This window comes from Penicillium verrucosum (assembly GCF_028828655.1).
Source record: "Penicillium verrucosum strain IBT 35672 chromosome Unknown utg000003l_segment0_segment0, whole genome shotgun sequence".
Taxonomy (NCBI): domain Eukaryota; kingdom Fungi; phylum Ascomycota; class Eurotiomycetes; order Eurotiales; family Aspergillaceae; genus Penicillium; species Penicillium verrucosum.
This window is the reverse complement of record NW_026643212.1, coordinates 1-13,644: the sequence shown is the minus strand read 5'-3', so window position 1 is coordinate 13,644 and position 13,644 is coordinate 1. Positions and strand designations below refer to the sequence as shown.

At 48.5% G+C, this 13,644-nt stretch overlaps 7 protein-coding genes across 7 annotated transcripts; 3 read left to right on the top strand and 4 right to left on the bottom strand.

Annotated features, from left to right (window-relative positions):
* Positions 1–752: 752 nt before the first annotated feature.
* On the bottom strand, positions 753–1,538 carry N7516_007801 (Serine hydrolase FSH; the record flags this gene model as incomplete). The annotated part of the gene is made up of 1 exon (XM_057220521.1): positions 753–1,538. One exon carries the CDS (start codon positions 1,536–1,538, stop codon positions 753–755), a length of 786 nt encoding a protein of 261 aa, XP_057070793.1.
* A 439-nt stretch (positions 1,539–1,977) lies between these two features.
* On the top strand, positions 1,978–2,967 carry N7516_007800 (isopenicillin N synthase family dioxygenase; the record flags this gene model as incomplete). The annotated part of the gene is made up of 1 exon (XM_057220520.1): positions 1,978–2,967. The coding sequence occupies one exon, from the start codon at positions 1,978–1,980 to the stop codon at positions 2,965–2,967; it is 990 nt and encodes a 329-aa protein (XP_057070792.1).
* Positions 2,968–3,184: 217 nt separating this feature from the next.
* On the bottom strand, positions 3,185–4,846 carry N7516_007799 (fungal specific transcription factor domain-containing protein; the record flags this gene model as incomplete). The annotated part of the gene is made up of 4 exons (XM_057220519.1): positions 3,185–3,922; positions 3,997–4,337; positions 4,388–4,440; positions 4,557–4,846. The coding sequence occupies 4 exons, from the start codon at positions 4,844–4,846 to the stop codon at positions 3,185–3,187; spliced, it is 1,422 nt and encodes a 473-aa protein (XP_057070791.1).
* A 933-nt stretch (positions 4,847–5,779) lies between these two features.
* On the bottom strand, positions 5,780–7,282 carry N7516_007798 (aldehyde dehydrogenase family protein; the record flags this gene model as incomplete). The annotated part of the gene is made up of 1 exon (XM_057220518.1): positions 5,780–7,282. The coding sequence occupies one exon, from the start codon at positions 7,280–7,282 to the stop codon at positions 5,780–5,782; it is 1,503 nt and encodes a 500-aa protein (XP_057070790.1).
* Positions 7,283–7,764: 482 nt separating this feature from the next.
* On the bottom strand, positions 7,765–8,263 carry N7516_007797 (VOC family protein; the record flags this gene model as incomplete). Its single annotated transcript, XM_057220517.1, has 3 exons — positions 7,765–7,887; positions 7,939–8,141; positions 8,197–8,263. The coding sequence occupies 3 exons, from the start codon at positions 8,261–8,263 to the stop codon at positions 7,765–7,767; spliced, it is 393 nt and encodes a 130-aa protein (XP_057070789.1).
* A 608-nt stretch (positions 8,264–8,871) lies between these two features.
* On the top strand, positions 8,872–9,824 carry N7516_007796 (SDR family NAD(P)-dependent oxidoreductase; the record flags this gene model as incomplete). The annotated part of the gene is made up of 2 exons (XM_057220516.1): positions 8,872–8,893; positions 8,968–9,824. The coding sequence occupies 2 exons, from the start codon at positions 8,872–8,874 to the stop codon at positions 9,822–9,824; spliced, it is 879 nt and encodes a 292-aa protein (XP_057070788.1).
* A 225-nt stretch (positions 9,825–10,049) lies between these two features.
* N7516_007795 (GMC family oxidoreductase) lies at positions 10,050–11,966 on the top strand (the record flags this gene model as incomplete). Its single annotated transcript, XM_057220515.1, has 2 exons — positions 10,050–10,286; positions 10,335–11,966. The coding sequence occupies 2 exons, from the start codon at positions 10,050–10,052 to the stop codon at positions 11,964–11,966; spliced, it is 1,869 nt and encodes a 622-aa protein (XP_057070787.1).
* Between the last annotated feature and the right edge of the window lie 1,678 nt (positions 11,967–13,644).

Here is a 13,644-nt window from a genome sequence, read left to right as displayed (position 1 = left end):
TGCTCCGTAGGCTTGGTAGACAGGCCTTGGCCGTAGAAATTCTTCACAATTTGCTTTGAAGTAGTGAAGTTACTCCGAGGAATTAATCCGATATATTGTATCTTACGCCACCAAAAGACAGCAGTCAGTGAGGTATACCCGAGATCTAGGCTAGTGTGCAAAAGTACGGCAGGATCCGTAAGAGTCAGCTTTAGCCCTGAAGGCATACCCAGCACGTGTTCTTTTTCAATATTCTTACTGCTATTTGACGAAATACGACATTGTGGCTATGAATAGAACACCATCTTCGGATGCGATTCGGATGCGAGTATGTAAAGGCTGCACCTACTTATGCACGTGTGATGAATAGTGGTCTCCGTCAAGTATATACTCGGAAAAACAAACGGCAGAGCGAACAATATCATGCAGGTAAGCCTTGAAAATGTTACTATAGCCGAGTGTGCCTAATCTCCCTTGGCGAAAATTTTGAACTTTCCGAGCAGTGGCTCGTGTTATAGTGGGAGTGTTGCTTGTAACTCCAGGATTTATCTTGACAAGCCCAGGTCCAAATGCTGTGATATCGTTCGAATGAACCAATTGGTAAAGCACCTAGGAAGCACCATTTACACAACCTTTGAATATCTGAATATAGTGTCTCTTTATGCAATTATTTGTGTAGCAATGGATTCCAGAATTCCTCTAACACTTGTGCCATTCCAAACAAATCATATCTACATAATTTATCCCGCAATGAATTCCAACGTAGTACCAGACTAGTGGGCATTCGTCTGCATTGCAATTTCTCGAATCTGATAGGCAACGAGCGAGACATCGTTGGACTTCAGCGGAACCCGATGATCACCATCCCACTCTACCAGCCTCTTACTTTCCGGGGCACAGAACTCTTCAAACAGCTGACGGTGAAGATCCACATGCGGGTCTAACATCCCATGGACATGTACGGTGGGGATGCGTAGAACGTCCTGGCTCGGACCGTGGTACTTTGCATCCGTAATCTGCGACACATCAGGCAAAGATGAACCCATATCTAAATCCAGATCCAAGCATACTAACGGCGCACGGCCAGCCAACAGAACTCCAAAACGATAGTCCGAACCGGCGAACGGTCGTCCGAGTAGTTCCTGTCTGATTTGTTGACGGTAGAGGAGACTAGCGCAGGTCTTCGCGCCTTGGCTAAATCCAAGCAGTCCCACCCACAATCCTGTAGCTCCTTTGGCGTCATCTTGACGCTTTGCGTCCTCCACACTGTCGTCGATCGCTCGGATGGCATCTTCCGGTCGGATATCACGGTGGTCGGGGCGCCAACGGAGCCAACGCCTGAATGGACCCCATTGACTGTACACCGACATCACATCATGCCCAGCGTCAGATAAAAATGGTCCTTGCGCGAAGACAAACCGGAACTCGGATCTTAGTTGGGCAATAAGCCGGCGGCACTGGGATTTGAAGATGATAGCATTAGACCCCCCGCCGTGAAAACAAAGGATTCGTGGAAGATGTAAAGTGTCATCGACTGCCTCGAAATTTGTCTCGACCATTATGGCAAGAGGGTATCAAGGCTTAGTAGGAGTTATGAGCTTGCCCCAAACAAGAGCTTCGGGGTGTGGAAAGCTTAACAGGGAGCACTGAGCAGATATAGTACAAAGCCAGTGAGCGAGGCCTAATCTACCTTTCCACAATGCAAGATAAGCGTCAAGGGCACCCAATACCAATGGAGACTAGTTGCATTTTGGAATCCTGCTGGATCCTTGAAGGATTTTCCGATAGAGAATATCCGATAGCCTCGTGGATCTGAGTTGTTTCTCCGACGGGAGCAGACCATTCTGGCAGACATTTCAATAAGCCGTTTCGACCGATGATGACCACGAAATAGCACGGAAAATGAGTCTATATAGAAAGCAACCACTGCACTAGGCCAGGTTCGTTGTTTTCTCTTCTTCCATAGCCTGAAGGAGTACCTTCGAACAGTTCGATAATATGCCCGTACCAACCAAGTCATCCTTCTATTTACCGGCTGTCGACATCAGTCCGTATCTGCAAGACCCGAATAGTGATGGCGGACGCAAAGTAATCGACAATGTGCGAGCTGCATGCACTTCTACTGGCTTCTTCCAACTCCTCGGGCATGGAATATCCCCGGAACTGCAGCAGTCCGTCTTTGCTGCTACAGCCAAGTTCTTTGCACTTCCCACCGACATAAAATCAAGTTGCAGGAACGTCGGCTTCCGAGGGTACGACCCCATGGCATCGCAATCGTACGAGCCGGGAGTACTCCCAGACCTCAAAGAAGGCTTCATTTCTGGGACAGACATTCCTCTCGACGATCCACGAGTGATAAGCCGGAGGTTTTTCATGGGACAAAACGCATGGCCGCCGGGCGAGCTACTGCCAGAGACAGACTTCCGTCGTCCCGTAGAAGAATACTACCAAGCCATGACGAAGCTGTGCTGGGCGGTGTTAGACCTTGTCGCGGCCACGTTGCCGTATGGGCCCCATGTCTTCGACGAATTCAAGGAAAATGACCCTGCGTGCCCGCTTCGACTGCTTCACTATCCACCCACTCCTGCCCCAGACGTGGTCAAGGGTCGTCAGCTGGGCAGTAGTGCCCATACGGACTTTGGAGCCATCACACTTCTTCTGCAAGATCACCATCCCGGGCTTGAGGTCCAGGACCGCGAAACGGGGGACTGGATTGGGGTTCCTCCGAAAAGTGACGCTTATGTGGTTAATCTGGGAGACATGATGAGCAGAATCACCAGGGGTCATTACAAGAGTAGCATTCACCGTGTCATCAATAAGAACTTGACAGATCGGTACAGTGTAGTGTTTTTTTTCGATGGCAACCTGGAATATAAATTGCGGCCGCTGGATCGTGTTGGGCAGGATCAGGACGAAGAAAATGTGCTCACTGTGGAGGAGCACATGTTGGAGCGTACGACCACCACTTATAACACCAAGGCAAAGTGATCTTACCAACTTCTCGAGTACTTGCTCTGTTCTCTGTTCTCTGTTCTCAGGGGAAATCAACATATATTTCAGCCTTTCCCAATAATGATCAATGCGAGCTCAATAATTTCTTCATTCGATCAGTATTTGTATATATTATCCAACAGCCATCCGTATAATCACGATGAAGTGGAGTTTTCTTTAACCAAGTCAATCGACGCATTAGTACATGAAAGTTCTAGAAGATGTATATAGCTTTGAGTTGGATCGTTAGGATTCTTGAGTTGACGAAAAATCTGTAGAAGCTCTTGAAGTAGCGAGTTAAATGCCGCGTCTGACCCTCGATTACTGTAGAGGAATTCGGCGCAGAGTAATAATGGGATGGGCATGAGAGGATGGACCTGCTCGTTTTATAATTAGTACGTTCGCGGTGCGTAAAGATATTCATGTCCCAAGTCGACTGAAGTAGTAATGCAGTGTGGCATACCTTGAAGAAGTAGAACTCTATCAGTCCTTTTGCTTGCTTGACGATCTCCTGCGCTGCACTTAGGGCACGCCGCCGATATTCTAATACTAATGCTCCCTCGTCGACTGCCCACACAATCGATTCCATGCCCTTGTATAGATGAATCACACTTGCCTGTCCCATAATGTGTGCGAACGAGAGCATCGGGTCGCAGACTTGAGTTGGCGAGGGGTAGTGTTGGGAAAGGATCTGAAGACGGTTGGTAAGGACGTTGTCCAGCCATTGGTGCTGATCGGTCCAGTTGGGAGCTATGTCGCCATACACAAAGCGGACACTGTATTGCTGGGCCTGAAATAGGCTGCGCCCGCATATGGTAGCCAAGATGGCGCATTCGTTAAATGGCGATGTTGTCTGCGGCATAACGTCCATGATCGCTTCCGAAAGGAAGGCACCTAGCACCGGTTGACCGTTTTGGAATTCCATGTCTGGAGCTGGAAGACGGGTGCAGATCTAGTCATAGATTATTAGATCAGCTGAACCATTTGGTTTTGTCTTGATGTGTAAGGAGGATATCGAAGCCCTACCACATGCTCGTTCAAGGTGATCGGCCAATTATTACGCATGCTAAATAAGTGATCCAAGAAGTAGGCCGTCCAAAACACCCGGCGCTTTTCCTCTGTCTCGATCAGGTCTGCATCGGCTACAGGGGGTTTTGTAGGACTGTCGATTTCGTGCAGTCGCATTAACTGAACCAGACGAAAGGCGCGTCCGGCACTCATCCACGCAGGGCGATGGAAAGTCCGCATTGACTCATACGTTGCTATCAAAATCCATGCTTGAATCTCTTCTGTGTCAACCAAATTATCAGAGTCTCCCGATAGATAGGAGAATTCTAAAGTCCGCTTTGTTTCCTGGTAGAAGGAGTCTTGAAGATGTTGGAATTGCGCGGACAGGAGGGGAGGCCAGTGTCCATACCGCGTACTGCAGACATCGACGAGATATCTTCTTTGAGGCGCTTCTGGCCCATCCTAAATAACGACGCTGGTGAAGTATCTGGACGGATGGGTGCACTCGGTCAAAATATAGTTGATTTCTAGCACAACCATCAGCCATAACCTTGCAATGAGGGGCGTGAGCCACTCACAATTCCGCCTGCATGAACTCTGATATCGGCTCGATCCCACAGATATCTTTCCCGTACATGCCCACTGACGGAGCCGAACCGAACGTCGACATCGAGTTCAATATGGATACATCTGGCTCGGAGACGGTTGTACTTTCCATGATCAACGGAGGCGGATTTGAGTCGGAACGGCTCGACACGCTAGAGACACTCCAGCCATCATGGTGGTCGTCGTTCAAGGGAATTGACAATGGGTTGGGCTCAGGCAAGGGCCCGGGGTGATGCTGGGTCGGTAGACGATTTTCGAGCATTGCTAGGATAGATCTCAGTTAAATCCAGCGTAATAACAGTCTGCAGACATCGCATATATACCGACTCGATTTCTCAATGCCTTCAAGTAGCCCTTCTTCGGGCCCCTCGGCTGCCGTTGGCTATTGACTTCGCATGTTATACCTGCTTCCACACAGACCCCGCACCGCGGTTGCAGTGCATCACATCGTAGCTTGCGTCGCCGGCACTCCTCACATGCTCTTCCTGTTCGTTGTCGCTGTCTGGTAGGTTGGGAGGTATGTGTAAGTGATGTGGGAGCCATCTGATGAGAGAGCATTCTGGGATGCGAACAAAGCAATGTTGTGAGGTCTCGAGTTCCAACAAAGCCAGATCACCTGATCAGATCAGTTAGTGTAGGGAATCTTAACGCAATTTCTTCAATCTCCTTTGACGTGTTACATTCCCATTCACAAATCTCTTTGTTCTCCAATATCCATCAAACTATATTGCACCGTGATTATCTAAACAAGAGGGGAAATGCCAGCACCATCGATGTAACTATGAGGCGTTGGGGCGTTGGGGCCAAAATTACGTACCTCTCCAAATTACCCGTGAACTCCGTACGCATCCACTAGTTAAGCATTACGATAGTTATCTACTCCGTAGTGCTTACTGGTTAGTTCTTGATCCCGCTCACCTTGGTACACCCGGGCAGTCCACCCGTAGCCTCCAGGGCTCCACCTGGGGGGTATCATCGTGTGCTTATATAAGCAGACATGAAGGCACCTGGGCCACCAGCATGTTTATCAAATAGACGAAGGGCCTATATACCTGGGCATATTGTAATGAGAAGGATCAGGGAATCGCGGAATCAGGGAAGGATATGCGTCTGGGGACTTGGAAGGATTCATTGCTTCAAATATTCAAGCAAATCCTTCCGTTGCCAATTTAATCCAATTACCTATCAGAGATCGCTACTTGCATACATCCACTGCGCCACCCCAAGCTGGTATTGGGCCCAGACCACTAGGGAAGCGGACGTTTTTGATCCGACTCCATTCCCTCAAGGTGCCAATCCAATGCTCCCTTCCATATCCACTGCCCTTGACGCCACCAAATGGCGTGCCCAAAAGGCCGCGGAAGTAGTTGTTGATCAGTACAACCCCAACGTCCAATTTCCGAGTGACCCGCATGGCCCGACTAAAATCTCCAGAGTATACCCCTGCAAAAAGGCCATATTGGGAAGAATTAACGATGTTCACGGCTTCCTCCTCCGTTTCAAAAGAACCAACCGTCACAACAGGCCCAAAGATCTCCGTCTGTGCAATGCTCATTTCCGCCGTCACGTCCGTAAATAACGTAGGAGCGACAAAGAATCCTCCCGACAGATGGCTTGCCGTGGGCAGGTCTCCTTGGGCAGATAGAGTCGCTCCCTCACGTTTACCTTGCTCAATATATGACAGGATCTCCTGCTGGCGCTCCCGAGAGACCACAGGACCGACGTGCGTCGTTTCGTCGAAGCCATCGCCTGTTCGTAGTTTTTTCACAGCCGTTGTCAGGCGAGTGACAAGGATCGGATACAGATTATTGTGCACCAGAATCCGCGATGCGGCGGTGCATGATTCGCCCTTGTTGAAGAAAGCACCATCGATAGTGTCGCGCACGACCAACTCGAGGTCGGCGTCCTCGAAGACCACAAAGGCATTCTTCCCACCCAATTCAAGCACCGTGGGGGTCAGCGTCACCGCTGCAGTTTGAGCAGCCTTAGAACCCGATACGGTGGATCCTGTCAGCGAGGCCATTTTGACAAGGGGATGATTTATCAAGGCCTTCGGGATTTCAGGACCCAGTCCCGGAACTGCTTGAACAACGTCGGCGGGGAACACAGACTGCAGGATCTCAACAACCCGCATGAGCGTCAAGGGGGCTTGCTCGCCGGGCTTTAGCACCATGGTATTGCCCGCTGCTAGACATGGCGCCAGTTTCCCCCCTGCGTGTACCGGGGGCCAGTTGTATGGTAAGATGCCCACGCACACTCCATGGGGCTCATAGATCACGCTAGAGTAGATATTTCCTTGGTCGAAAAATTCCGAAGGTAACTTGTCGGCAATCGATCCGAAGTATCGGAATACTTGCACTAAAAACGTGATATCAAAGGAAGCGTCTTTCACGGGTTTTCCGTTCTCGAGGCACAACAAGACGGCCAATTCATGGCTGTGCTTCTGAATCTCGTCGGCCGCCTGTAAGAGGTAGAGTGACCGCTCCCGTTGAGTCTTCCACCGCCATGACTCGAATGCCTTTTGTGACGCCTGGATGGCTCCATCCACTGTGTCCATATTTCCGGCCTGGATGACAGTTATGGGTTCTCCAGTCGCAGGATTAACCAGTGTAAAGCGCTTAGAAAGGTCCTTGCAGGACCAGTCATATTCGCACACTCCAGGAAGGGTTTTGAGGATTTCAGTTGCTGTTTCGGCCATTTTGTTTCATGTGCTCTAGAAGGCTCCAATCTCGGGGTGGTTTGTTTACTTATAGCTCGACGACATTTATTAGTACAGCGTTTGCGGAAAAGACAAGTCCCCCAGCGAGCCTTGCCTGAGGAGGTTACTATCCGTTTCTGGTGGAGTTCAAGCAATCTGGTCAATAACACGCAATGATCCTCCGGGTCATCTCTTCGGTACGCCCCTTACTCCGTGCTATCTCCACCTACTATTTCCGGCTACTACTTCCGACTACCCTCTCCCTACTTCAGAATCCAAGCCGTTGGAAGGGTTTAGGTCGACCTACGAGCCGGTCTTGGCCAACTCCAAGTCAATTTCACAGAACCATAGCCTGATTTTGATATTGAGCCTTTCTAACAGGAAGATTTCACCCTGCTCTTACAAACAGCATACCTCCAGGTCCTTTGCGGTCTTGCAGGTCCATCTCGCAATGATTTCTCAAAAGCACTGCTTCCCACAACTCACTTGTTGTAAGTGTAGATGGCAAAGTTGTTGCCCTCACTATCTTCAAAGTACTGGAACAGCCCCTTGTCGCCTTCGGGGATAACCTCGCTCGCCTTCTTGCCTCCGTTCTTTTCAATGGCCTAACATACATTAGCCGATCAGTCTCGCGTCTCAATATCCAAGTCACTTACCTCAAGGGCAGCAACGATGTCATTGACATAGAGATATAATTTTGTGGCGCCCGTGCCGGTTGGGATTTCTTCCACCAGGCGCATGGCACCTCCGATGGGCATAATGCCACCAGGGACTTCAAAGGTTTGGAGCTTGTGCGCGGGGAACCCCATGGTGGAAATAGCAAAGGTCCAGTTGAAGACCGCCTTGTAGAATGCAGCTCCTACGAAGGATTAGCTTCGGTTTTTTGTCGGATATTTAGAACCGGGACAACTTACCGCGAGCCACGTCCTTCGCAGGGATCTCAAGCCCCACGGGGGTACCAACAGGAGGAATAACAGACATAATGCCGAGGGGTAAGATTGAAAATCAATTGGTGTGTTAGTTGAAAGAAGATTTTGATGATTATCGAGTGAATCTGATCTACTTGAGGCCGCTTTTTATACGCCAGTGTTCCCCATCGACCCCTTTATGCTCCATGCTCTGTGCCATCACAATCATCGGTGTACCTAGGTAGCTACTCCGTACTCCATAGTCATTTCCATGATGAACGATCCTATCAATTGGCTGCATTCTGATTAGCAATCTTGCTTCTTTGTTCGATTCAAGACCAGAATTTATCCGAGTCGGGTGCGGAATATCTCGCTCGGGTCTCTTTTATCCGAATTCATCATGCGATCCAGTCCGACTCCCGAGGTCTACTCCCTCCACGAGACATTGCATTAATAATATCACTCGAAATATATTGCATCTCCATGTACTCTGCGATACTGGAGATAATCCAGACGTGATACTCCGGGGATCCATGATCACTGCATATGTGGGCTTTCACAAACAGCTTCCAGCAAGAAGTACGACTCATGCACCGTAGTCGGCTCTATGTTGTATATAAAAACACGTAAAAACGCATGTCACACCACTGATAATCCAGGTCACATTGCAACGCAAGCATAATGGCTTTTCCACCCTCCGCTGGTACGTCTCACATCGTTGTCCTTGTCCAATTTGTGGTAGAGAAAATATCTCATTGCTAACTTCTATATAAATAGGATTTACTTGGATCTCCAAAATACACAATGACACCTATCCTACCATCACAGCGGCCAGATGTAAGCAGCATGGACGAGCTGTCTTCGTGACCGGTGCATCGAAGGGCATCGGCCGCGCGATAGCGATTGCATTCGCTCAAGCCGGTGCCTCCTTCATCGCACTCGGAGCAAGATCCTCCCTCGACGCAGTTGAGACAGCGGTGCTCGACGCTGCAAAGTCTTCAGGCCATCCACCACCTCATATCCTCAAGGTGGCGCTAGATGTTTCGGATGAGCAGAGTGTGTCCGATGCAGCCGCCGAGGTCAAGCGAGCGTTCAGCTCTCTCGACATCTTAGTTAACAATGCCGGTCGCGTTGAGAAATGGGTTCCACTTGCGGAGACGGATCCCAAATCTTGGTGGTCGACATGGGAGGTCAATGTAAAGGGCACATACCTCGTGACGAGGGCCATGCTGCCCCTGCTTTTGTTAGGGGGCGAAAAGACCATTATCAATATGAACTCCATCGGCGCCCACCTGACTCGGCCCGGTGCCTCGGCCTATCAGACCGGGAAATTAGCGATTTTGCGCTTGACGCAGTTCACTTCTGTTGAGTACGCTGCTCAGGGAGTTTTGGCCTTTACCATTCACCCGGGCGCCGTGGATACCGAGTTAGCGTCGAGATTGCCCGAGGACACGAAAGCAAAGCTGGTGGATTCGCCAGAATTAAGCGCCGATACAATTGTCTGGCTAACTCAGGAAAAACAGCTTTGGCTGGCTGGACGCTATTTGAGTGCCACCTGGGATGTGGCAGAGTTGATGGCTCGGAAGGAGGAAATTGTCCAGGGCGACAAGCTTAAGGTCAAGTTGGTTCTGTAGATAGATCAGAATAACAACCTTCTTTTCCATGTTGAAGTGACCGAGAATCCTTTGACCCGATGGAATAATGTATACCCATAGTTGGCCCCCAACCCTCCCTTGTCTAAATCGGACGTTTGTAATTTGCTTCCTATAAGAACTACGACTTTTGCCACCACCTACGGCCATAAACCAAATCTTGTCCTCCCCCAAATTAATCTCCTAATGTCTCAAAAATTGGAAATCATGGCCACAGACAAGCTTGTCGATTTTATCCAGACACCCTTTGACTTTCTCATCGTCGGCGGCGGAACTGCCGGTCTCGTCCTCGCAGCTCGTCTTTCTGAGGAACCAAGCATTCAAGTCGGGGTAATCGAAGCTGGCTCCCTTAGGCTGGGGGATCCCAAGGTCGACCTTCCCACAGGACCGGGCCAGATGATAAGCAATCCTGACTATGACTGGAACTTTGAGAGCATCCCACAGGTGCGAGACCTCGCAATTTCATAATGAGCCTGTATTGACTCCTCGCAGGCTGGCACCAATGGCAAATCCTATCATATTCCTCGAGGAAAAATGCTAGGTGGCTCGAGCGGCATCAACTTCATGTCTTATAACCGGCCATCTGCCGAAGACATTGATGATTGGGCCAATAAGCTTGGTGTCACAGGGTGGACATGGTCTGAACTACTACCGTACTTCAAAATAAGTGAAGGCTTGGAGCCCGTCAAGCCCAGTACAAGTTGTCCAGTGGAGCCCAAGGTCCATGGCACCGATGGGCCAATACACACTTCGATAGGCCCCTGGCAACCGCTAATAGAAGAATCAATTTTGGCTGCGTTTGATGAAACCTCTCGCCTTCAGCGGCCAGTCGAGCCCTACGATGGTACTCATTTGGGCTTCTACAGGTCCTTGTTTACACTGGACAGAACCAGCAAACCAGTTCGAAGCTATGCGGCCAGCGGTTATCTTGCTCCCATTATGGGTCGCCAAAATCTGAAAATCCTTGAAAACGCACAGGTGTGCCGCATCCTACTCTCCGATGCTCCAGATGGGACACCCACTGCAGAAGGGATTGAATTGCAGCACATGGAGGCTCGCTACACCGTCTCAACTAAAAGAGAAGTCATACTCAGCGCCGGGTCTATCCAGAGTCCCCAGCTTCTAGAGCTTTCTGGAGTTGGAGACCCTAGTGTCCTCGAAAGCGCTGGGATTGCTTGCAGAGTGGCTATCACGGACGTGGGCAATAATCTACAAGAACACACGATGTCAGCTGTATCTTATGAGCTCGCGGATGAAATTATATCGGTGGACTCCTTATTCAAAGATCCTGCCTTGCTACAAGAGCATCAAAGGCTCTACGCCGAAAACCATTCCGGAGCCTTGTCTGGATCGGTTAGTCTAATGGGCTTTACTCAATACTCATTACAATCCACCGAAACCCAAGTGAACGACACTGTGGCGCGTATCTTCGACGCCCCCAGTCTGGGCGGCGAACGGTTTCAGCAAAACGCCAGTTACCAGCGCAAGCAACAGGAGGCTATTGCCGGCCGGATGCAAAATTTCCAGTCCGCGGATATCCAGTTCATTGGCACCCCCGCGTATTTCAACACCACTGCCGGGTACAGAAACTGCGCCAAGATCGCATCTGGCTCTCCTGTCGGCTACAACGCATGCTACTCCATCGTCGTCAGCAACATGTATCCTTTATCTCGCGGGAGTGTACATGTGCGGACCTCGAATCCAATACAGGCACCGGAGATCGATCCGGGATTTCTTCGTCATCCCGTGGATGTTGACGTTCTTTCCTCTGGTATTGTATTCGCAGACCAAGTGTTCCAGTCGACCTCCCTAATCGGCAAAATTGGTCGGCGAGTGAGCCCCCCTGCTAAGCTCAATCTGTCGAATATGGACGAAGCTCGCCAATTTGTTCGCAATCACATCGTGTCCTATCATCATGCTTTAGGAACTTGTGCGATGGGGCAGGTGGTGGATGAGAAGCTGCGGGTAAAGGGGGTTCGGAACCTTCGTGTTGTTGATGCCAGTGTCATGCCGATGCAGGTCAGTGCCGCGATCATGGCTACTGTGTATGCCATTGCAGAAAAAGCGTCGGATATTATCAAGGAGGACGCTGGGTTTGGCACTCGGTCAAGTGCTCGTCTGTGAGCTGGATTTTGTAGATATATTTATAATAGTTCACGTCTCATGCTTATTCCGATCTTTTCCGCTCCAAATCGAGTACCTCATTGCAGCTGCATTCATATTATAAAAAATGGATGAATCTCAAGAGGTTCTAGTGTAAATGAAGTGTCAAATTACAAGGTTGCATACATGGGATGATACCATGGAAGATTATGTAATCATGCTTAGTAATTACCGCACAGAAACAGCAGTTTCTGTCAAATTGCAAGGTTGCATACATGGGATGATACCATACAGATTATGTAATCTAGCTTAGTCATAACCGCACAGAAACAGCAGTTTCTATTATGTAGAAAATGCAGAGTTCTCCATATCAGCCCTAAGGTCCATACATTTCAATACGTCAGATTTCTGTCAGTTATGAGCCCGGCTTTGTTCCATTAATCAATTCAAAGATCAACCCTGCTTCCATCGATACTAAGGTAGTCAAAGTGACAGAAGAGAAGTCATCTACCTAGCGACGAAGCAACCCCTAAATCAAAGAAAGAATCGGAAATCTGTTAATAACAATTATAGCCGATTATCTCTCCGCGGGTCTATCCTCCCGCGTTATTCTTAAGGATACCGAAACTTAGGATATATAGATCGCTAATATCGAATCGATTATAGTGCAATTTGACGTTTAGGAGCTATATAATCCTAGTAAGGAAAAAGAACCGGAGATACGGAAAGCTCCGGTAGAGATTATATCGATTGAAGAAACGGAGAAGAAGTATAGCGACAAATAGGTCGATATTTATAAAGTGATTTAATCGAACTAGTCGATAAAGAACACGCTTTATACCTAGGAAAAGAAGGGGTTAAGTATAATTATAATAGTAATCCGGAATAGCGTTTACGTAAACTTCTAGCCGTTTATTATAGACTATAAGACTCTATATAGTCTACTCCGAAACCTTTAAGAAAGGTTCGCCTCGGAGTATAATCCGACCTATTCTACTAGGCTCCGTTAATAATAGAGAAGCCTAGATAGAGGGTTAGATAAAAATACTAATATTAATAAATAGTTATTAAACTAGGAGATAATTTAATTAAGCTATAAAAGAGTAGTGTTGGAGTCACGTGACGGCCATGTGGGGCCGCAGGTGATCCTGACCCACAGAACTCAGGATAATGGTAGACAGTAGCTAGTTTTTCTTCTCTTCTTTTCTTTCTCTCCAGAGTCTACAATATTAATCCCTTAAGGTTAACATTCATTCCTACATAGCCTATATTCCATCTGATAGGTTATAAGCCCTTGCTCGTACGACTCCGAGCATCTTTTCGTTAAAATTTTCAACCAATCAGAGTTTTTATTTTTCTTTTATAGGACGCGTTTTTCGGCCCGTTCTATATCTCCACTTTTTGACTATCGATCCTATTATTAATTTTTATCGACGATCTCATCGTAAGTTAATATTTTTATTATTCTAATTATCTAGGAAGCTTCGTTTTCCGTAGTTACCTTATCGACGCGACGGACGGTACCGATTCGCGTATTTCTTTTAATCGAGACCGAAGACGGACACTCGACGTATAATTAAAATAACTAGTTCCTACGATAATTTAGGGCTTAGGGCTTAGGGCTTAGGGCTTAGGGCTTAGGGTTAGGGCTTAGGGGGTTAGGGTTAGGGTTAGGGTTAGGGTTTAGGGTTTAGGGTTA